We start from the raw sequence: 22,778 nt of genomic DNA, 5'->3' as shown, positions 1-22,778 counted from the left end.
CTTGAAAATCATTATCATCATAATAAAACTTAAAATTTCCTTGAAATTATTTTATATTTTTCACTATGAATACATATATTGCTCTGTATAAACCAAATAAAATGAAAATTTTATTGACCGCTAGTTTATTGTTGTTGCCAAGAAGTTAGTATTCTCAATGTCATGCTTCGATCCATTTTTAGTCATTATCATCATAAACTAATTATTTCCAAGAATTTTTAACTGAAAGAGAACATTAAAGTTCTCAAACTTGTTGAATTGCTCTTAAATATGATTTAATTGTACAAACACGAAAAAAATTGAAATAATAAGATTTTAATTTCGAACTAGATAATTTTCACAATTAATTCAACCGATAGATTTAAGTTGAGATTATAGAAATAGCTGCAGTAAACCTAATAAATATAACGCATCTTTACATAATCAACATCAGAGTAATCAAATCATCAAAGAAGTTCTTGATAAGAACAATCGCATGCCTAGCCATTAAACGTCCTGAAGAGCAATGAAGATATTAAAATACCTCGTTGTCGTTCCCACTTCGACACTGAGTTCACACGAAGCTTTCCCCATTCCAGTCGGCTTAACTGCGCCTCCACCCCGTACCTGCTGTTCGAACTCCACGACTTCGACCTCCTCTCCGATTAATCTCACAGGTAATCGTCAGTTAGCTTTATTTGAGCTGACGATGAGGATTCTTTCTACGGATTATAGAGGAGGAGATATCACGGAACGAAGGGGCGAAGGGCACTGCTTGGGGGCTGGGTTACCTGTGAATATGTAAGGAGGAATTACATACAAAAAAATAGAATTTAAATTTGAAAAAAGAGGAGGGAAAAAACTTTTAAATCTGCTAAACCTACCGAATAGCCTCCATTGGACAACTGCTTGCCACGTGGCAGGCAATTTTAAATTTTTTAAAAAAATTTCTGGGTACCATTGGGAGTGCCGGAGTGAATAGGGGCTATTTAAGGTTTAAGGCCCCATTTCTACCAAGTTTTTCTCATTACCTATTTAAGTTCTCATTCCTCTTTTCCTCTTTTAATTCTTAGTTGATTTTATGTGTATTTGTTAACTTGCATTATTGTTAATGTTCTTTGTTAATATTACACATTCAAATTTTTGCTCTTTTATATAGAGTGTTTTAAACTGTTCCAATCAATTTCTAAAAGAAAAATTGATTTGCACCTCTTTGTTAAGGATATGTATTTGAACATTTATCAAAATCTTGGCTCTCTACTTTGATGACAAAAATGATAAGGAAAATAATCCATTATTCGTATCAATTGTAGCAACGTTGAGTAGTTAAATTCATGAAAAAATATATATAGCTATAGTGGTGGCTACCCTTAGTATGTATTCACATACTTCATCTTATTCCACATGCATTGTAACGAGAGTATCGTTAGAAGGGAAACTACAAATTAGGTTCGTTGTTTTTGTTGGCGTGTCATATCTAAGGGATATATATAATATATTATTCAATTCAGTAAGCGTTGTTTGTTATGGCACATCAATCGGACGTGCCAAACAATCGACATACTTAGGCACGAGTTCGTCTGAATCTCACAATTGTATCTTAGCATCAAATGAGTTATATTATTAGTTATTTTAATATGGTTTTGGTTAAAAATTATAAACAAACTACTATAGTCAAATAATTTAAAAGAACAAATTTATGCATAAATTTCATTGAATCTGGATGGGTAATATATATCTTATTTGCAAAGCAAATTAGTAATTAAAAAATCGATTTAAACAAATATTTATAGAAAATACTAACCAATTTCTTTACTGAAAATATAAATTCTTCCTAACGCCGCTGATGAAAACAAACTTTTTCTTCGGTTTTCGAGCACAAAGATCGTTCCAAATAGCTCAAAGAATACACATAAATTTCACTTAAATTTTGAATAGTGAGGTGACATAAGTAATTAAAGTAGAATTGAGAAAAAGTTGGCAGAATTGGGGGGTTAAAATAGCCCTCATCCACCCCCAACCGGTAGCAATGGCTACCCAGCAAATTAAAAAAAAAAAAGAATGGAAAATCACCTGTCATGTAGTGATTTTAAGCCTACGTGGCATAAAGAACTATCATATTATCTTTGGATTGTTAAAGTCAATGTTTGATGTAAATTCTTTTTAATATATGGATCATCCAAACTTTGATTTTAGCAAACTTATTGTCAAACCGAACTTATCAATGAGAGTAAGTCGACAACCCCAAAACTAATCCGATTTCAGTCCAAATATGCCAAATCAACTGCTTGAACCATAGTTAGAATTTTTTGGACAATAATTGGATTATCAAATAACCTTCAAACCTTTCATGCTTAAATTAGAATCAAACATTTCAATGATAGATGTATAGCCAAGTTCAAAGGAGGAAATTTGGTATCCAAACCTTTCATTATTATGATAGGGTGAAGTTGGTCGTATTGTCAACCTCATAAATCAATCAAAGGAGGCTTTCACTTTCTCCTTCAAAGGGATTTAGAGATATTCGCCTTTCTCATTTGAACTTGCCCACTATGGCAATTTGGATAGTTCAAAAGGATCTCAACACTTGTTAGTTAGATTCTACTAGAAGATAATGCCCTTCAACAAAAAAAATGTTATCACAAACTATCAAAGGTTGATGAAAATAATCTTTAAATGCATAGGACAAAAATCTTGAAGTTTGCATAGATGAGCTCCTAGTCAGAAAAAAAAAAGAGTGATGAAAAAGCACTTAGCCAACCTAGTCAAATCATTGCATCCCTCATTAAGTTTGAACTGAATTCAACCCCACAAAATATTGTTTATCATTCAAAGAGGAAAATTTCTTCGCTATCCATTCTTAGCCAAGGAATTCAAGGCCAACAATGAACATAACCCATTTATTATTAACAAGTTATATTAGATTGAGAATGTATACTAGCAAGAATGGAAATATTTTTTGTTGATTTTGATGTCATTTTTTGTTATGTTTCTTCTCAAACATTAGGTAGAGCAAACATCTTGAGGATATTAGTGCGAATGACATTATAAGTGTTGTTGAAGCTCATGAGAAATTGTATAAATCAATGTTCTCTTTGATCAAGACATGCTTTTATTTTATTGTGTGTGGATAATGTTAATAGGTCTCTAACTCATCCCAAAGGTTTTTTAATTTTTTTTTATTAATATGATGAGATTGTTATGGTACCTTTTTTGAATGAGAAACTAGGGACTTTTCAATATGATAGATTGCTGGTTTTTTTTTTTTTTGTGTGTGTGTGAATTGATATTTTTTTAAAATATGAATGTTAAAATGAAATTATAAATCACCAAACTCGTTTTAAATTTTAAAAATACATTATGTCTAGAACATTAACATAAAATATATGTCCGTGTTTTCAAATTATTGTTTTCATGCTATATGTATCTTAAATGTATATCGAAATGAATTGTAAATTAACACTCAAAACTATAAAATAAAAATGTTGATGATAGTCTTACATCATCAAAATATTATATAGTTTTTTATTTAATTAGATCTAAAAAAGTGATTGATCATGATTTTGTTTGGGTGGAGTATCAAATCCATTTTTAGTTGTGTATTATAGATATCTTTGGTTGTTTATAGAGTTTTAGATGATAATCTTAACATTTATTTCACCAAATGCTCATTTGCTTTAGTTGATAGCATAGTACAATACCAAATATCACAATAAAACATTATTGTAAAAGGGGCATAAATCAAAGTGATTGACTCAATATCTAATAAAATCAATTATTCTTGTTTGTTTGATTATTGCTTGATGGATGAAAGATTGGCTAATTAAATGGTGGGCAAGGGACCACAACCCATGATTCTGCTAGTGGACAAGTCCTTACATTTGGTAAAGATTTGTTCCTACCAATGCACAAATCATAGTATGAGAAAAAATGTGTACATTTTGATGAAAAGAAAGATAAATAAGTTACATTTAAGGCAATTTTGTAAGGATATCACTATTAGAATTTTATCCCTTTAATCGTATATTTACTCCTCAAGTTTTAGTATCTTAGATATAAAAACAAACTGTATTAGTATTACCCCTGCTTTGCATACCTGGCAGTGCAATAAAACATTATCTGGCATCAATTAATTTATTTATAGTCCATCACAGCTCCGTAAAAACACCATCCCTATTGAATATGTCAAATATTTATTTCAACTTCAAACGAACAAAGGTTGTTTAGTTTCTTAGAACTATAATTTTGAGGCTACAACGTTTTATAAAGTTATTTGTGAAATTGTCATGGAGGAAGTAGTTTAGTTACTCTAGATGCAAAAAGTAGTTTTTTAGTATAGAAAATTTATAAAATAGTAAGAAAACAATAGCCAAATGGAATTGTGGTTGATTTATGAAAAACAAAGTAGTGAGGAAGCTGTCCAAAACAGAATCTTTATTTCCCTTCTTAAACATAGAAGAAATATGGTTTCATTAATTTGCTTTGTAAATCATTGGAAAATATTATCTTAACAAAAGAATCACCTCTTCTATTGTTTTAGTTGATATTTGTATATTGTGTTCTCTTCTTCTAGCTTATTGTGGCTGTATTTACTGGCTGAAAACCTTTGCTTCTATGTTCTCCATGGATGGATGGGGAGCACAACAACAAGTGTGCAAGACAACTCAAGGCAAGTTCATGCTAGTCATGAGAACACTCCAGCTGCATCCTCCCCTAGCTTGTAGATCATTCCCATTGCCCATATTGCAGAACAGAAGTTCCTTCTTTGGAATTGCTTTCTGACAACGTGCTTTGATGACAAATGCCAGAGGAATGGTATGCTTCTGATTGTATTTTCGCTCTTTTATCTGTAACTTTTCTTCCATTTCTAAGTTTAGATCTCTGTCTTCTATTTTAATTTGCCTAGGTTTTTATTAAGTTGAAAGTAAGAGTGGAGCATAAGAGTTTTAATGGCTTTAAGATATAAAATGCCAAAATGCAAAAAAAAATTATTTTGTTAAAGAAGACCAAACCATCCTATTTCACACAATTAGAGATTTGATGTGATGCCACATCATCAATGAAATATATTGATGGACAAAATGTTCAAATGTGATATTTTGGTCAGCTTGCACCTTTCAAACCAACAAATGATTTTTTTCTGGCGTACATTGAGTTTTAACTGATTTTGGGGTTGCTAAATATCATCCTAGATTTGCATTTTGGTGGCTACCCTTAGAGTAAGAAGAACAAAACACAACAACAACATCATCAAGTCTTTATCCCAATACGTGGGGTGGGCTAGAAGTTTTTCAAGGAACAATGATTTCTCATTAGGTGAATTTAGTTTCAAGTTAGTTTACTAATAACAAGATGTAATATTTGAGAGTTTCCATATGATGACCGAAGATATCAGATTTTAGCTAATAATTTATTTCAAATGGTTGCAGCTTTTCATAAAGATGTTTATGAAATTGATATGAGAAAGTCAATTTTATTTTAAAGATATTAATGTAGGCATTATAGATATATTCATTTATAAAAAATAGATAGTTGTTTTATTAATGTTTACAAGCATTAATATATGTGATTATAAAAGCAATTTTTCATCATAAAAATTTCTGAAAAGCGGCAAATAAAAATTTATTTGCAATTTGAAAAGCCAAATTGTGGGAAAGTTGTTCCAAACACACCTTCAATTCTAATTTTGTGAAGTAAAAGAAATTGCCCTGTTTTATGTTTTGTTAAACTATGATCATTACAGATTTTGAAAGGGCGTTTAGTTTTCTGGATTCATTCCATGGCATGGGAAAGCTTAAACTAATACAGCTATATTTCTACCTTGTGATTAAAAAGGTTTTATATTCTTATATTCAGCCCCAATTTCGTGGAAAAGCTGAAAAAGGTCAAAGCCTAATGTGGCTTTAGAGATTAAAAGAGGTATGATCTTTCCTTCTAAAATTGTTAAAAAAAAAACTCTCTAATAATACTTTGATATCATTTATGTGTAGGTCATATGTTTATTTGCTCTTCCATAGTATCACGTAGGCCAGTTGTTTCTCTAACATTTTTTGTCATTCTTATCTATATGTGACTAAAATTTAGTTTTATTGTTTAATTGAGTGTTTATTGACGCATTGAGTAAAGTATTCGTTCGAATTTTACTTTCCGAGTAGTTATTGTTGCCGTAAAAAGTAGATCTTAAGCTCTCATTTCAATTGCCAATTCCAACTATAAACCGAAACAGAGCATTAAAGCTTACAACCTGCTGAACTGATAAATAGCAAGAAAATTGAAATAATGAGGCTTTATTTTCTAAGTAGTTATTATTGCTGTAAAAAATATATATCTTAAGCTTTCATTTTAATGACCAAATCTTCATGTGATGCTTCTATCCATTAATTTCTCATAAAACTTAAAGAGAACATTAAAGCCCTCAAACCTGCTGCATTGCTCTTAAATATTACTGAACTACATAAAAAGCAAGAAGAAAAATGAAATAAAGAGGCCTTAATTTTTAACTTCTTAATTTTAAGATAAAATTTTATTGAATGGTAAGAACTTAATAGAAAAAAAAAATTACATTATTGTAGATTTTTTATGAGTTATATGTATATTAAGATTACTGCTCCAATATATAACATCAAAGAATTACAGTAATCTCAATCTATAAGCATATGTAGATATCATTTGTAACTGATTAATGGAGCAAATTCTGTAAGAATAAGTTGATATCATTTGTATCATATATTTATTTGCTCTCCCATAATTTCATCTTACATTTTGTCATTCTTCCATATTTATTCGTTCTAATTTTACTTTCCAAGTAGTTATTATTGCCGTAAAAAATAGATCTTAAGCTCTCAGTTCAGTTGCCATTTCCTCATGCGTTGTTTCTATCCATTCCTCATAAGTTTCCAAATATAAACCAAAACAGAGCATTAAAGCTCTCAAAAGAAGAATGTAATATGAAATGAAAACTATCAACACTAAAATTCATTTACTTTTCTGCATTATTACATATCAACAAGATTCTACTTTCAGAACCTTCATAAATGGATATATTCCATAACAAAATTGTTTTGCGCTGTAAGCAGCAAAACTAACATAGAACATATCCTCAGCATCATCATCATCATCAACTGTTAAGTCCAAAAATAAGCCCTTCAAAGGGCATTTTCTTCTCCTTTCCGTCATCACCAGGACCGAAATAAACCTTCTTCATCCTCAGGAACACCTCGCAAGTCAGCAAACTATCAGACCCCGCCTGATGCGCTTTCCCCTCCGCACGCTTCACGCCCAACTTCTCAGCCACCTTCTCCAGCCCCCCGTAAAGCCCATCGCATCTTCTAATCAAGCACTTCACATCATATATTCGGCCACCAAAAAACCAGTTTGCCAGCGCCATGAACTCCTCCATGGTCTCCGGCAGCCTCACACGCAGTTTCGTCGTCAGTTGAAACAGGGCTTTGAACAAGATAGCAAAATCGTAGCATCCGTGAAAAGCTACCCATGTCGCTCTGGAGAAGTCGCCGACGAGGCCAGCGTCAAGTAGAAGGCGGGCGAGCCAGACGGAGGGGATCCCCAATTGACGATTTCGGGTAAGATTTATCCCAGAAGTCTCGAGCAGAGCGACCGAGCTGGGAGCGTGGGGGTGGCTGTGCAGGTCGAAGTCCCGGAGTTCGAACTGCGCGGTGGAGGTGGCGCCGTCGCTGATAGTAATGCCGACCTGAATGGGCCGAATCACGTCGGCGTTCAGTTTCAGGACAGAGTAGCGCTCGGCAGGGGAGAGAAGCGTGTGATGCTTCGATGATCGGAAAATGCAGCCCGGGAACTCTGTGTCGAAGAAGACGAAGGGGGAGCGGCAACGGCGAGAAAACTGGATGAAGGAGGCCGATTCGATGTAGAAGTTTCGGATATCCACCTGACGAAGAGAAGCCATCAGAGAGCTTTTTCCTGCGCTATGTTTGGAAACAGGGAAATGTCGAATGAGTTATGAGTTGCTGTAAGATGATATATATAGACAGATATATTCGTATATTTTTTGTATTGCTAACGACATTATTTTTGTTTTGAATTTGAATGAGAGCTTGCGCTATTTTTGGAAACAGAGTCCAAATGTCGTCGAATGAGTTCTGAGTGCGATAGGATGGTATATACAGAGATATTCTTATATTTTTTTGTTTCAGAATATATGAAAACGGTAATATTTTATTTTAAATTTGAAAGTGACGTTCCTCCTAGGTGTTCAGTTCCAGGTGAATTCGTCGCAAGGTGCAAGTGGGTGTTCTTTCTGTGTGCAATGGACTTATAATGCCTTAATGATGTAAGAATGGATTTTGAAATCATTGGATTATTCTCATTGAGACACTTATTTTAACTTTGAGCACAAAAAAAAATCAAAGGTTATTTGGTCTCTTAAACAGTTACATGAAAATTTTTATGACATTTTGAAATCCATTTGGGCTTATATTTAGACGGTCTTGGTGTTGTTGGATTCATCTTGTCAAAACATTTTTTTAGCTATAAATTTGCTGAGATTGGAGATAGACTAATCCTACAGTTGAGATTTGTTAATTGCATCAAGATTCATGCGAGATCAAATAAATTTTCTCAAAATTCTTTGAGTTTTTAATTAATTTAAAAATAAAATCAATTTATTTTAATTTAAGCATGATGTGTTAAAAAATAATAAATTAATTTAAAAATCTTATAATATATTTCAAAGGATTCATATTCAACAATCAAATCATCAATTTCTCTTCATTAATATGCTTATGATTAGTTCATCACATATAATATTTTTTAGATCATATGTTAGATAAGGGTTGTGTCTAGGGGTGTCAATTTTGGGTCACGGCTCGAGTTCGGGTTGAACCCGGACTTGACCCGATATTGTTCGGGTCAACTCGAACCCGACCCGTTTTTATAAACGGGTCAGTTTTCCGGATCCGAACCCAACCCGCTTCAGGTTCGGGTCAACCCAACACGACCCAAAATCAGGAGCCAACATGCGCGACAGGCCTGGACGCGGCAGCTATCTAGCTTGGCTAGCCCTCACAGGCTTGAGTCCGGGTTTGAGTCCTCGCCTCCTCGGGACTTACGGTGACGCGGGCGAGTGGGGCAACCGGGCAGGGCTGGGATTTGCCAATGGCAGACGGGTAGTGGCGGGGCAACGGAGGTATTGGCCATGTACGGTCAACAGTGATTGATCAAGAGGATGCTCGGTCAGCGCCTCAGCTGGCAAGCGGCAGGGGTTACGCGACCACGCGGGATTGGCCACGGGCAGCGGTGGTCACCCGGGCAGCTCGGTCAGCAGGTTAATCCGAGTTATTTCCGGGTTTTTGGGTCAACCCGAACCCGACCCGATTTCTAAAACAGGTCGAAAACTCTAACCCTACCCCGACCCAATCAATATTCGGGTCAACCGGAACCCGACCCGATTCGGGTTCGGGTCAACCCGAACCCAAAATTTCCGTGTCGTGTTCGGGTCGGATTTTCGGGTCGTGTCCAATATTGACATCTCTAGTTGTGTCAACCAATTAGTGTTATATTATCCAATAAAAAATTGATTATGGGATGGTGCAATCTATGTCGCATGTTGAAGTACCTATGAGGAACACTATATATAACCTATACAATATCCATATTGAAACATGTAAGGAGGGTTTACATACATTGCACTCAAGCCATTAACATTTATATAGTTAACACATAAACATCACTATTTACATACATAATATTCAAAACATTTAAATGAAATAAAAAATAACACCTCATTACAATCTCTAAACCCTTCTTCATGGCACTGGTTTGATACACACTCCACTTGACATGTCGATGCCCAAGCCTTGGAGCTCATCGCACTTTGCGCCCATGAAAGCCTTAGCCTACAAGCTCCACCTTACTTTGATCAATCGATGCCATCACCTATGAGCTCTCATGCAATTTTTGTTTCTGGACCCGTCGATGCCCTATGGGATCTTCTGATAGTGGTCATTGATGGGTTAGGTAACATTGGTGACAAGTCAAGCAATGTACCAAGCGAGTGTTATATGTGGAATTTGATTGTGTTGATCAATCAGGTTGTTTTGTTGCCTCAAACCTCAAGTTTCTCGTGCTCACTGGGGGGGTGCGAGGGGTTTACCCCCTTTTTGGGTTTGGGTGCAATGTACTCGAGCGCCCAAGCACTATGTACTTGAACTCCCTTACATTGTGTTCCTAAGCGCCCTTGCACTGAACAATAGAAAGTGGAGTGCCACAACGGTCTGAATACGGCGACACAACAGATTAAGACAGAGGTTTGAGCGCTACAACTCCCCAATTAAACTAGTGTCGCAGCGCTGCAATATGGATTGGACGATTAGTTTCTTTCTCATTTTTCTAAAGTGTTGTCTCCCTTCGGGTTATTTACTTGGCTTTCTCTGCTATTTATAAGATGTTAGACATTGAGAACAATGCATGTAAGAAGAGAAGCAAGGAGACATTGAGAGAGAAGAGAGATATGTAATTAATATTTCTTTCAATTTTCATAGTGAATTTCTTGATGTGATGTGGCTCTGTGGGTTTTCCCTATTTTGGGTTTTCCATGTTAAATTTTGGTGTCCTTTATTTTTCTGATTCTTTTACTTTATTTTTTATTTCGTCATTATGGTGTTTACTCCTCATCCCCAACAACGAGATTTGGCAATTGTCTGCCCCACGATTCACTTACTGTGTTAACAAAATGTTAGATGGTTTGAATAGTGAAATTCAAGATTTAAATATATAAATGCTAATATTTTGAGTGTTATGAATGCAAATCCCCCAAATTATAAATAAGCACTCATTTAGTTCATTAAGGAGTATTTTTTCAAGATAGCTCGAATCATTTGAGAAAGTCTACTTGTAAACTCAGCATCAATTGCCATAGCAATCAAATATACATTCAGCGGTAATACCCTCTTCTTAAATCTCATAAAGCATTCCCACCTGCAAACTCTTGCTAGGAGGAATTCTCAAAGTGGCAACATTAGACCTAAAGTTCTTCTGCAAAAACCTGTACAAGTTATTAATTACCCATTTCCTGAAACCCCCATTCTTCTTACTGGCATTCAGAATTATTCTCCCATGCACAAATATCACATCCTTGCATGATGCACAATCCATCATCTCAACCTCCTTACCATTCTCAGCTATCTCCTTGATCACCCCTACAATTGAACTCTCATATTCTTCTCCATCCATTCTATGTTGGTCCATGTAACCATACTGAACCAAGCAACTGTAGACCCCCTCTGGGCCAAGCTTTGCAACAATGAACCTTTCCTCAGGAAGCACAGTTCTTATTGGAAGAGTTCTTACAGTAACAAACACTGTGACCTGGCGGAGTGTGCCTACATGCTTCACATAATGTCGAATAATCGGTGGGATTCCATTCATTAAATCAGTGCAGAAGAAGCAAACTCCCGGGACTCGAGTGCTGGTTTCAACAAGATGATCTAGTTCTTGTTTGCTCATCTTATTTCCATCTTCATATTGACTCTTCTTGCTTCTTCCATATGTCCATGAGAGGGTGATAACCAAGAAAAAGGCTGAGATTGCAAAGGGGACCCAACCTCCATGTGCAAGCTTGTTCAACAATGAGCTCATGTACACACCTTCAATGCTAAGATAAACTGTAAGGAACATCACCACCAAAATTATGTTTGTGTCCCATATTACAAGCATCACCACACACATTAGCACTGTTGTGATGAGCATTACCCATATCACAGCCACACCTACATCATCAAAATCATCATATTATTCTTAAGAAACATCTTATATGTGATGCAAGAGTGCAAAAACAACCTACCAAATGCATTTCCGATCTCCGCACCGCCGTCGAAACCGACTGTGATTAGAATGCACACAAACATTAGAAAGTAGTTCACCTCAGGAGAGTAGACTTGTCCCTCATGCTTGCTTGAGGTATGAATCATAGTCACCCGGGGAAAACAACCGAGAGTAATGGATTGTCTGATTATTGAAAAGCTTGCAGATATGAGGGCTTGGCTTGCAACAACAGCTGCAAGAGTTGAAATGATAAACATAGGCCAAAATATGGGTTCAGGAACAGAGCTATAAAATGCTGTGCTAATTCTATCAGGATTCTTGATGAGGAATGCAGCTTCACCAGAGTATGCAAGGATCAGAGCAGGATACACAACCAATGAGTAAGAAAGCTGAAAGAATAAACTATAATGTTTAGCAACTGTGATGAAAAGATTTAGTTCTTAGAGAAAGAATTGAAGGCTAAAATTTAAGTATTTTATTGCCTGAATTCCTCTCTTGTTGAAGTGACCAAGATCAGCAAACATGGCTTCAGCTCCTGAAAAATTAAGTCTTTGTTATAACTTTTCTGTAGAGATCACCTACGTAGAGATACATGGAAATAAAGGAAAATAAACTAACCTGTGATGCAAAGTGCAATTGCACCTAAGAGCTCCCATCCCTTTCTGTGGTTTCTTTGAAAGAAGTAGAAAATGTAGTGAGGTGACAAAGCTTTTAGGATTGATGGGTAGAATTTGATGATGTTGTAGAGTCCAATAGTGGCAGTGAATGAGAACCAGAGGAGCATAATTGGTGAGAAGGAGAAGCTAACTTTGTTTGTACCAAATCTTTGGAAGAGGAACAATACAACAAGGATTGCTACCGATAGGAAGACAACATGTTCTGCATTGCCAAGAGGCATTTGTTAGTATTTCAGAAAATTTCAGAAGGAAAAAAAAATTATTTTAATGGCTATGAAATGAATGAATTGGAGCATGCCTTGTTTGATCTTCGATGATCTTGATTGAATTCCTTGAACAGCAGAAAGAACTGTAATATGAAAAAAATGTATTACAGTCATGTGGATGAATGATTTTAAATAATAAATTATTAGTTTCAGATGGTAGTCAATTAGGATTATAAGCGAACAAGCACTCTCGATGAACAACTCGATTCTCGTTCGTAAAAGGTTCGCTTATATTTATTCATTAACATAATCAAACAAGCTAAAATATAATTTTAAAACCTACTATATAAATAAGCAAGTTTTGATAACGAGTCTATTTGAGGCGGCTGTAATATTTTGTAAAGTTGATTGTAAAGCTATTATAGAAAAAGTAACTTTTTTGAAAGTTGCTGTAAAAAATAGCTTGATATCATATAAAATTCTTAAAAGCAACAAAAATATATTAGAAGGCAAGAACCTGAGATGGCCGGAGTGAGAGCCCCATCACCAATAACCATACAAGTCCCTAGCAACACAATAAAGGTAATCACAGCCTGGGCTTTCGAGTTCTCCTCTAGGAATTTCTTTGCCTTGGACTGTAACTTGCTTCCTTTACTGTGGTACTTCAAGTTGAAATCTGAACCAAGTCTTGTGCTTGGAATTATCATCTTGCCTTTGAAGTTTACATGTTGGCGAAGCAAGGAGTACAGAGCAAAAGTTCCACCTGAAACAAATAGTAAGGCAAAGTAATAAAAATCTTTAATATGTTATTCTTACATAACAAACAATGTTTTTGAATGCAGGGTATAAATGGACACTCATATTCATTTGGAATAGACTAATCAAGTTAGTTTCATAGCTTGAGAAGTTAGTGGGGCAAAACAAACTTGAAAATCGCCTGAAGGCCTCAAGTCATTTAAGACTGGGTCTCATTAAGGCTTTGTTTGGAACCGTTTTTTTATTGTTTTGTAAAGTTATTTTTAATCCCATCGGTCTTCGCTGGGTTGGTGGGCGAGCATGATTGAGAACCCCCCAACCCATGTTCGAATCCCCTCTCATGCCACGTGACCCCTCAAGTGGGGGAGAAACTAACTGCGAGTCCTCCACCTATGGGGCTGGTTGCTGGTACACTCGTCGAGGGTTTAGTTATGCCGCCAAGTATCTCCTAAAAGGGGTGGCAGCTGGTAGATACCCCGTTCAAAAAAAAAAACATATAAAAAAATGCCTACTAGTTCAAGCTATTCATTAGAAGATCACAAGTACTCATCAAAGTTGACTTAGTTGGTTTTTTTTTAAATTTAATTTTTGTTTTTTTTTTTTTAAGTCTACTTAGTTGGTGTCAAAGTCGACTTAGTTGGCTTTCTAGTCAATAGAAGTCATTAGGTTATCTCAAGAGAAGAGCTCATCAAGAGAACTAGCCTTCAGCAAGATTGCTTTTCGAAAGTTTTCTATCATTTAACAACTCAATCAATCCTAACTTCATCACTAGCCATACTAAGTCACTCTTATTTGCTTCTATCTATATTTTTTCATGTGATCAAAACCTATAATTATGGGGCCAAGAATTGATTGTGGATTTGACATCATTCTATACTTCTAATCAAATCTCTATCAAATATAAGCTTTGTTTGGAATAGCTTTTTTACCGTTTTATAAAATTACTGTAGCGAAAATAATTATTTAAAGCCGTCAAAAGCAACTTTTTAGTACAAATTTTTTTTTTTTAAAACAACAAGAAAATGACAGCAAAATAAAAATTGTAGTTGCAATCTGAAAAGAAAAGCAGTAAGAAAGCTGTTCAACGTGAAGCCTTAGGCTTTGCTTGAGACGGCTTTCTTACTAGCAGCTTTCTAGAATCTGTTCTCTAAACCACCCTTTTTTTTCTCTCTAGCTTTCATGTTCAATATTCTATTTATGCATTAGATCACTGATCAAATGCATCCACTGATTTTCACGTATCTCCAAATATACAGCACAATTAATATATCTAAGCGATATATAAAATTATACAAACATAACTATGATAACTGAACTGAAAAGAGCATACCTTCTCCATGATCATCCGCCTGAAGGACAATGAACACATACTTGATCAATCCCATCATAGTCAAAGTCCAGAAGATCAAGCTCAAGATCCCAAGAATATCCTTCTCTCCGGGCTCTGATAGCCTGATTGAGGAGAAGACATACAGAGGCGAAGTTCCAATGTCTCCATATACAATGCCAAGGGATTGATATCCCAACATCATTGTTTGCCAAACTGTGAAACTCTGCATCATTTAACAGTAAAACTTAATAAATAGCAACAAGTTTGCTCTCTCTCTCTCTCTAAAAATTCATTTATGAGTAAAAATATTGGCCAGTTTTTACAAAGAAAAAATGTAAAAATTATTGTATATTACAAATGACAGGAGTATGTGTACAAAGATTGGTAATTAACATGTTAAAATCATAATTAGGTCCCGTTTGGGATAGCTGTAGCTTTCCGTAAAGATGATTGTAAAGTTGTTGTATGAAAAATAGTTTTTTGAAAGCTGCTGTTAAAAGCAATAGCCAAACAGAACTATGATTGCTGTCAGAAAAAGCAAAGCATAAATAAAACTATCTCTAATAGACTCTAAGGTTTCATTTGAAACGGCTTTCTTACTACTTCTTAAAGGAAGATTTTTAGAAAGCCGTCCCAAATGAAGCCTAAATCTATTTCTTTAAGAAGAAAAAAATCATAATAGAAGAATACCGGCGATTTATTCTGAGGAATCTTGTAATCATCCATGAAGCTAAATGTTCTTTGGGGTGGAATCTTATTAGTCTCCTCAACTTCCTCATGGCTCCCAAAGCCATCTTCTAAAGAGCCCATTGCTCTCCCCTAACTTGAAGCAAGAGGAAGATTAAGGAATGCTGAAATAATTGCAATTAGAAGACTATATAGCTGATCAATCCAGAGGAAAAAAGACAAGAGGTTCTGTTGATTTTTCCAACATTTGTTTATTTATTTTATATATATATATATATATATATATATATTATTCTGTAATATTTTATTACTTTATTAATTATAATTTATGTAAAAATATCATTTTATTTTTTGTTCACATTTATTCTATTTTTTTAATATTAAAAATACATAGAAGCTGGAGAGGTGTGGAGAGGTGGGAATCTAAGCTTTGGAAGTCTGCTAAATGACCATGCACTTCACGGTCGAATTTTTTTATTTTTGTTGTTTTTTTTTTATAGAATATTCAAAGAAATAAGGCTCAAACCTAATAAAATAAATAGAGAATGTTCTTTGAAGCTAAGAATCTTCTTCCATTTTCAAAAAAAAATTTAAGAACTTTTGAGCAAATTAAACAAAAATCCAAACACGTAACACATATGCAAGCTTCAAACACAACTTTTTAGTTGATAGCTTAAGCTCTCGCTTACAGATCAAGATGAGCTGCGTAGAATTTTTCAGCAATCCTAATCACAATTGTCATTATATTTCTTAAATTTATTATTATTATTTTTAAATGAGCATAATATAATCAATAAATTTTATATTATTCTCATCTTAATTAAAATAAATTTAGTAATTTTAAAATTAACCTTAGGGCAACTTTTTTTTTATTATTTTAATAGGTTAGAGGGAATTTGCACGCAAATATTTGAATGGAATTTGGTGAAAGAAAAGAATTGCTTCTTGTCGAGTTAGAAATAATCGTCTTTTGCTCTTTTATTAAATTATTTATTTATTTTTGGGCAGATTGCCTGATAATCTCATCTTACAACATTCAAAGCATATATTTTGATATTTGATAGACACAAAGTAGGTTTATGTCATCTCAAAGATTTTGCTTTATTACTTGCATATTTTGATATTGACAAAATGATCAATCTTAAAGATCATTTGAATATATAGCATATCATTTTCTTTGAATCATTTCTTTATTGGAACTTTAGAAAGTAAATTTTACAAACTTTATTATTGGGAAGTATATTATGCAATGAAACAAATAAGAAATGAAAATAACGAAAATGAACATCGGGATTTAAAGTGGAAAAACTCAAATCTGGGATAAAATCATTCATAAAAATTGAGAGAAATCGTACAAATCTCTCTTCTCATACTATACTCTCTCCTTCATTCTACAGACATAATAGATAATGAGATGCTTTTCAATACACGAAAGGACGCAAGCCTTCAAAGTGAAAGAAGAAAAAAACGAAAGAAAAACTTGTCATCTTGTCTCGTAGTGCCACGACGTTGGGGTTTGGAGGGCTATCACGCTCTGCTCTCTGTCTTCGAGTCAAGATTGTAGGACATTGCATTGTATCTTGCGACGCTGCAGTGTACAAATATACAGTGCTGCCATGTTGTATGGAAAGTCTTTTAGGATTTTTACATACATAACACTTCAAAGTAGTATAAATACATATCCAACACCATAACTTTTATATTTACTAATATACCACCTAAAACTCTTCTTTTCATCTATTATAACATTTATTTATTACCCCGTCAAAAATACCTATCAACCTTGCGTCTTCCCTTCGACCCGCCTTCAGGAAGGATGAGGACAGAACAATAGCCAATGGCCGCCATGCCGATACTCACAAGAGCCAATGACCCGCCTTCCCTTGGCTACGGCCTCTGCTCTCGACGAGCTTCTTCATTCAATGCAAGCTCCACGCCGATACTCACAAAAACGAGTGGAACATGCATTGCCTTGGCTGTATGAACGGCGTTGATCTCTGCTCTCTCTGTCTCTCTTATCACCATGAGCACCACGCCGTCCAAGTCAATTCTCCATTTCCTCCATATTCTCTCACCTGTCTTGCTTTTTTGATGGAATAAAAAGAACAATTTTGGGTATTGTGGCTTTGTTGTACCTTGAATTCCTCTATAAGCTTACCATCAGACAGATTCAGACTATGTAATGTTTAATGAACAAAATACAGAAAATATCTGTTCTGTTTCTTCTTCTATATCCCCTATTTCATTCGTTGCTTTTTTATATTCAATAAGATCATCATACCACGATTAAGATCATCATGCTCAGATTAGAAGATCATGCTAAAAGAAGGCGGTGAAGAGGCATATTCACTGGAGTGAGGGATAAGACAGAGCCATGTCGGCAACCCATGGGGAGAACTGCAGGTATTTACGAAACATTCTCGAGAACTTGGTCAAAGAACGGCGACAGCAGGCCGACAAGGGAAGAGGCAGCAGGCCGATAATTTAGTTGAGCAATTCCGCAAGTTTTTATGGAACACCGATTGTCATCGCCGGCATCGCAGTCGCCATTCTCCAACATCGCCAACGACAAGGGACACAGAGATCTGAAGCAATGGAGTAGGTAGTCGAAGGGAAGACGCGTGATTGATAGAGATTTTTTACGGATGCACTAACGACTAACGGAGTGGTAGAATAGATGAAAAGGAGGATTTTAGGTGTTATATTAGTAAATAGAAAAGTTTATGTGTTGAATATGTATTTATAATAGTTTAGAGTGTTATGCATGTAAAAATTCCAAGTTTTTTTCATCAACTGAATAGTATTTACGTTTAAGATAACAGTACAACATGAACAATGGATACAATTAAATTCCATACAGAACTAACAATTGTTCATTTCAAAAAAATAAGTGCATAGTTATTGATAATTATGTTGTATAAGTTCTCTAGTTAAAATAATAGTTAGAAGATAATTGCATCACATTAGACAATTAATGCAAGCTCATACACACATCACATACACAAGCTTCGAACCCTATGCATTGCATTTCAAAATTTTATATGAAAAATTTGTTTTTGCAACAAGCATAGCTAAATTACTAATTCTTTAGCAACTTCACAACCAATTTTATAAAATATTATAACCGTCACAAAAAAAAACTCTAAAATACACGTAATTTTTTTTTTTTGCTAATATTATTTTAGAAATGGTATATTTTGTTGCAAATAGTTGAGGTTTTTTAGTACTAAAAGATTTTGCTGCTACAGTCTTCATGCCATTTAAAAATTTCCTTACAAAATAATAGCAACACATTTTTACTACATTTATAAACTTCATTACTACAGACTTTAACATTTTTATCAAAATGATAAATATAAATTGATCATTCATTGGTAAAAATCAAGCAGTAACTTTTTTTTTTTTTTGAAATAAAGTCTTCATCTTGTATAGAGATGAAGCTTGGAAATAGGTTAACATACTTATGATATGATAAATAGGTTGGGAAGCTATCGAGGTTTTATTTGGGACAGTTTATTTCTCACTGTTTCTTAAAGTAATTTTTTAGTTCAAAAATTAAAAAATGTGTATTAAAAAGCTGTTTTAAGAAGCATTAAAAAAATCCGCACCAAATGAAGCCTAAATCTAATAAGAAGTGTGGGATCATATATTCACGAGTAACGGGTCAAATTATCTTACAATCATACTAAAAAAGGGTTCCTAAAAAAAGTAAAATTTTAGGATTAACATCACTTGCCCAATAGAAACCCATCATTATTTGATCTAGGGGTTAGCGCTAGGTTCAACAGGGATTAATTCACTGCAGGAAAATCATGTATTGCCAGCGAATTTAAAAAAAATTAAACTAATTTCTGACGAAAAAATTTGCAACAATAAATCGAGCATCAGAAATTTTTTTCGTATTTTTCGTTGAAAAAAAAAACCGTTGAAAAGGAAAAATTTTTCGGCTGAATTTTTGCGGGCGACTGTCCGACGGAAAAAATTCGCTTGAATCTTCTTCCTTCGTTTGTAGGTTATCTCTGATTTAAATTAATAATAAATTATTTTAAAATACATTAAAATTAAATATTAAAGTTAGTAATTAAGTAAAATTTATTATTTTAGTTAATATTTAAAATAAGTTATTAAATCAACAATGAATTAAAATAATATTAAAATAAATTATTAAATTTATAATTAATTAAAATAATCTATAAAATTATGAATATATTATTTTTAAAGAAATTTTAAAATCTGTCGGAAACAAATTCATCGAAAAATCTCTCTGAAAATTAGTCTGAAATATTTCATCGTAATCTATCAAAAATTTGCCATGAAAATATTCCGCCCGCCGAAAAATCCTCCGAAATGAGTGTTTTCTTGTAGTGATGGCGCTTATTAAGGTTAGCTAGTTAGGTCCACTCAGGTTGACAATATTGAGGAGATGAAGCTGGTTGGTTTTAGACATGCTATACTTAAGTAAGGAGACTCAACTTAAGAGCATAAACAAAATATAGTCGAGCTCATACAGAACAAAAAACCCCCTTGGGTTGAGCCACTTTGAAAGAGCAGAGTACGAAGTGAACCAATAAGAGTGCTAAACAACCATACATAGCTGCTTGCATTGCATTTTTGAGGCCACTCATTAAGTTACTTACAGACTTTTACTACACATTGCCAAACACAAACACTTTTTTCAACAGGAATATGTGTACTATTATCCTCTTATATTCTTCCACAACTGTTATAAAAAAAAAAAAACTGAAACAATTTGACATCTTGGTTCTTCAATCATCGATCAAATAACTTGGCTTCCAGCTGCCATCATGAAATCATTTACAAGCTCGCTCTATTGCTTCTGAGGAATATAAAGCTGAAACCTTCATATGTGCTTCTGATCCTTTACAGGGCCTCTCGGGATCTTGTTGAGAACTTTGGAGTCAAATTTTCGGTAGAGTTTCCTTAGGGATCGGCTTCCCTCAGTAACCAAATGATCCACTTCTCCTTCATAGTTTTCATATAGAACCGGTAGTATCTGAATGCAGAGATAACCTACAAACGAAGAAGATGAAGTCTAGATCTTAATAAAATGAAAACATGCTATAAATGTTTCTTTCTTTCAGGAGTAGTGTGGCTTACCAAAATATAATAGATTCAAAGAGCTGCAGCTGCTTCCTAAGATTGATATGATCCAAAGAGAAGCGATTGCCTGAATGAAAGAAAGGAGTATTGCTGAGGATTTTAAGGCGAATTATGTTGGGAAATTTCTACATGTGGGCCAATATATTTTATACATATAAATAAAGAATTATACATTAGACGCTATTTAAAATTTAGCCAATTAAATTTGTGATCTATTTGAGTATTAAATTATTACTTGGCTTATGTGGCATCTCAATTAATTTTGTATGGTATTAATTTGTGTAGAGGCCGGGTATTTATTTTATTTTTATGATGGGCTGAAATAAAATATTTACACTTTAAGTATATAAGGGTTTAAAATTTTGAGTGAAATATATATAAAGATAAAAAATTATTTGCTACATATATTAATACAAAAAAAAAATATGAAATATATATAAATCACTCTGTATTTTATTATTGTGGGATTTATATATATATCCTAAATTCATATGTATTTATATATCTAACATCTAAATTTTAATACGCACTATAAAATAAATTACTGTTCAAATTATATCAAAATATATGCTTAAGAAGATGTATTTTATTTTAAATAAATTAATATTAATGATATTTTTATGTGATTTATATATTAAGGTGCTATGCAAATAAATATATAAATGCATAAGAACATCAGTGATATGTATGTAAATTCCCTAAATCACTTCATAGTTCATTTATTAATTTAATTAATCTTCATTTTAACTGGAAGAAAATAAGCAAGCTGTAAGGAAAGCATTTGAAGAAAATGATCAAGTTTTGGTTTTTATATACCATGAAGAATAGTCTTAGATTCTTTCCCATTGTTACATCTTGTAGTATGGACAAGAAGCTGCTCAGCTTGGCATGCAAAACCTCTGCAAATTCTCTGAAATCATTCTCTGGTAAAATTATTTCTGTCAACTTAGGTGGACTCCTGCACCGTTAGATCAACAATTTATTTTTTTGCTAAGAAGGATATTCAAATTTATTTGGCATTAATAGAGAGAGAGGGCCATACATTTATTAAGAGGTTTGATGGAGAAATATAGAGAAAATAAGGAGGATCTATATATGATATTTATTGATTTAGAAAAAGCATATGATAAAGTTCCAAGAGAAGTGCTATGGAGAGTTCTTGAAAAGAAAGGAGTCAATAATGCTTATATTCAAATCATTAAAGATATGTATGCAGGAGCTATTACTTGTGCTCAAACACAAGGTGGATTGACCAAGTATTTTCCTATTTCGGTTGGGTTACATCAAGGATCAGCCTTAAGCCCATATCTTTTTACTTTAGTCATGGATATTCTCACTAGACATTTGCAAGAGGATGTACCTTGGTGTATGCTTTTTGCTGATGATATTCTTCTTGTTGATAAGACTAGAGAGGGAGTTGAAGGTAAACTTGAATTATGGAGGTCAACCTTAGAGTCTAAAGGTTTTCGCTTGAGTAGATCTAAAACGGAATATATGGAGTGTAATTTTAGTAGTAATAGACCTAGTGAGGGGATTGTGACTTTGGGCGATCAAGTCATTAATAAGAGTACACATTTTAGATATCTTGGATCTATTGTTCAGAGTGATGGTGAAATAGATGGGGATATTATCAGCAGAATTCAAGTTGGATGGTTGAAGTGGAGGAATGCATCGGGCTTGTTATGTGATAGAAATGTACCCCTCAAACTTAAGGGAAAATTCTATAAGATGGTAGTGGGGCCTGCAATGCTTTATGGTGCCGAATGTTGGCCTTTAAAAGAGAAGCATAATACTAAGTTAAGTGTGACAGAGATGAGGATGCTCAGGTGGATGAGTGGCTTTACCCTTAGAGATAGGATACAAAATGAGCATATACGTGAAAAGGTTGGAGTAGCTCCAATAGAAGATAAGATTAGAGAAAGTCGCCTTAGATGGTTTGGTCACATAAAACGACGGCCTTTCGATGACCCGGTTAGGAGAGTAGAGGTATTAGATTTGACTTATGTTAAGAAAGGTAGGGGTAGACCTAAAAAGACTTGGTTAGAAAATATTAGGAATGACCTTTCTTTATTAGATTTAAACGAAAATTTGACTTTTAATAGGACACAATGAAGAAAAAGGATTCATGTAGCCGACCCCACATAGTGGGATAAAGACTTGATGCTGTTGTTGTTGTTGTTGTTGTATGCTTGCTGACTATGTGATATAAAAAACTATAGCAAAAAC

The 22,778-nt window shown here is 34.0% G+C and overlaps 3 protein-coding genes across 3 annotated transcripts in view; all 3 read right to left on the bottom strand.

Moving 5' to 3' along the window:
- Positions 1-7,096: 7,096 nt before the first annotated feature.
- LOC110096971 (probable CCR4-associated factor 1 homolog 11) lies at positions 7,097-7,900 on the bottom strand. The gene has a single exon (XM_020823148.1). The coding sequence runs from the start codon at positions 7,898-7,900 to the stop codon at positions 7,097-7,099; it is 804 nt and encodes a 267-aa protein (XP_020678807.1).
- Positions 7,901-10,905: 3,005 nt separating this feature from the next.
- Positions 10,906-15,554, bottom strand: LOC110096973 (potassium transporter 26-like). Its single transcript, XM_020823149.1, has 8 exons — positions 15,435-15,554; positions 14,745-14,967; positions 13,176-13,421; positions 12,751-12,801; positions 12,394-12,654; positions 12,258-12,310; positions 11,795-12,164; positions 10,906-11,720 (listed from the first exon to the last, which is right to left on the bottom strand). Exons 1-8 carry the CDS (start codon positions 15,552-15,554, stop codon positions 10,906-10,908), a joined length of 2,139 nt encoding a protein of 712 aa, XP_020678808.1.
- Positions 15,555-20,292: 4,738 nt separating this feature from the next.
- The window catches only part of LOC110096974 (reticulon-like protein B9), a 9,656-nt gene continuing 7,170 nt past the window's right edge, over positions 20,293-22,778 (bottom strand). Inside the window, exons 4-6 of the mRNA XM_028698808.1 lie at positions 21,369-21,510; positions 20,550-20,661; positions 20,293-20,462 (exon numbers count right to left, since the gene is read on the bottom strand). Coding sequence (XP_028554641.1) covers positions 20,293-20,462; positions 20,550-20,661; positions 21,369-21,510 — 424 coding nt within the window. The remainder of the gene's footprint in view (positions 20,463-20,549; positions 20,662-21,368; positions 21,511-22,778) is intronic.

Source organism: Dendrobium catenatum, unplaced genomic scaffold (genome assembly GCF_001605985.2).
Source record: "Dendrobium catenatum unplaced genomic scaffold, ASM160598v2 fragScaff_scaffold_133, whole genome shotgun sequence".
In the NCBI taxonomy this organism is placed as follows: Eukaryota; Viridiplantae; Streptophyta; class Magnoliopsida; order Asparagales; family Orchidaceae; genus Dendrobium; species Dendrobium catenatum.
This window is presented reverse-complemented; position numbering and strand designations above follow the sequence as displayed.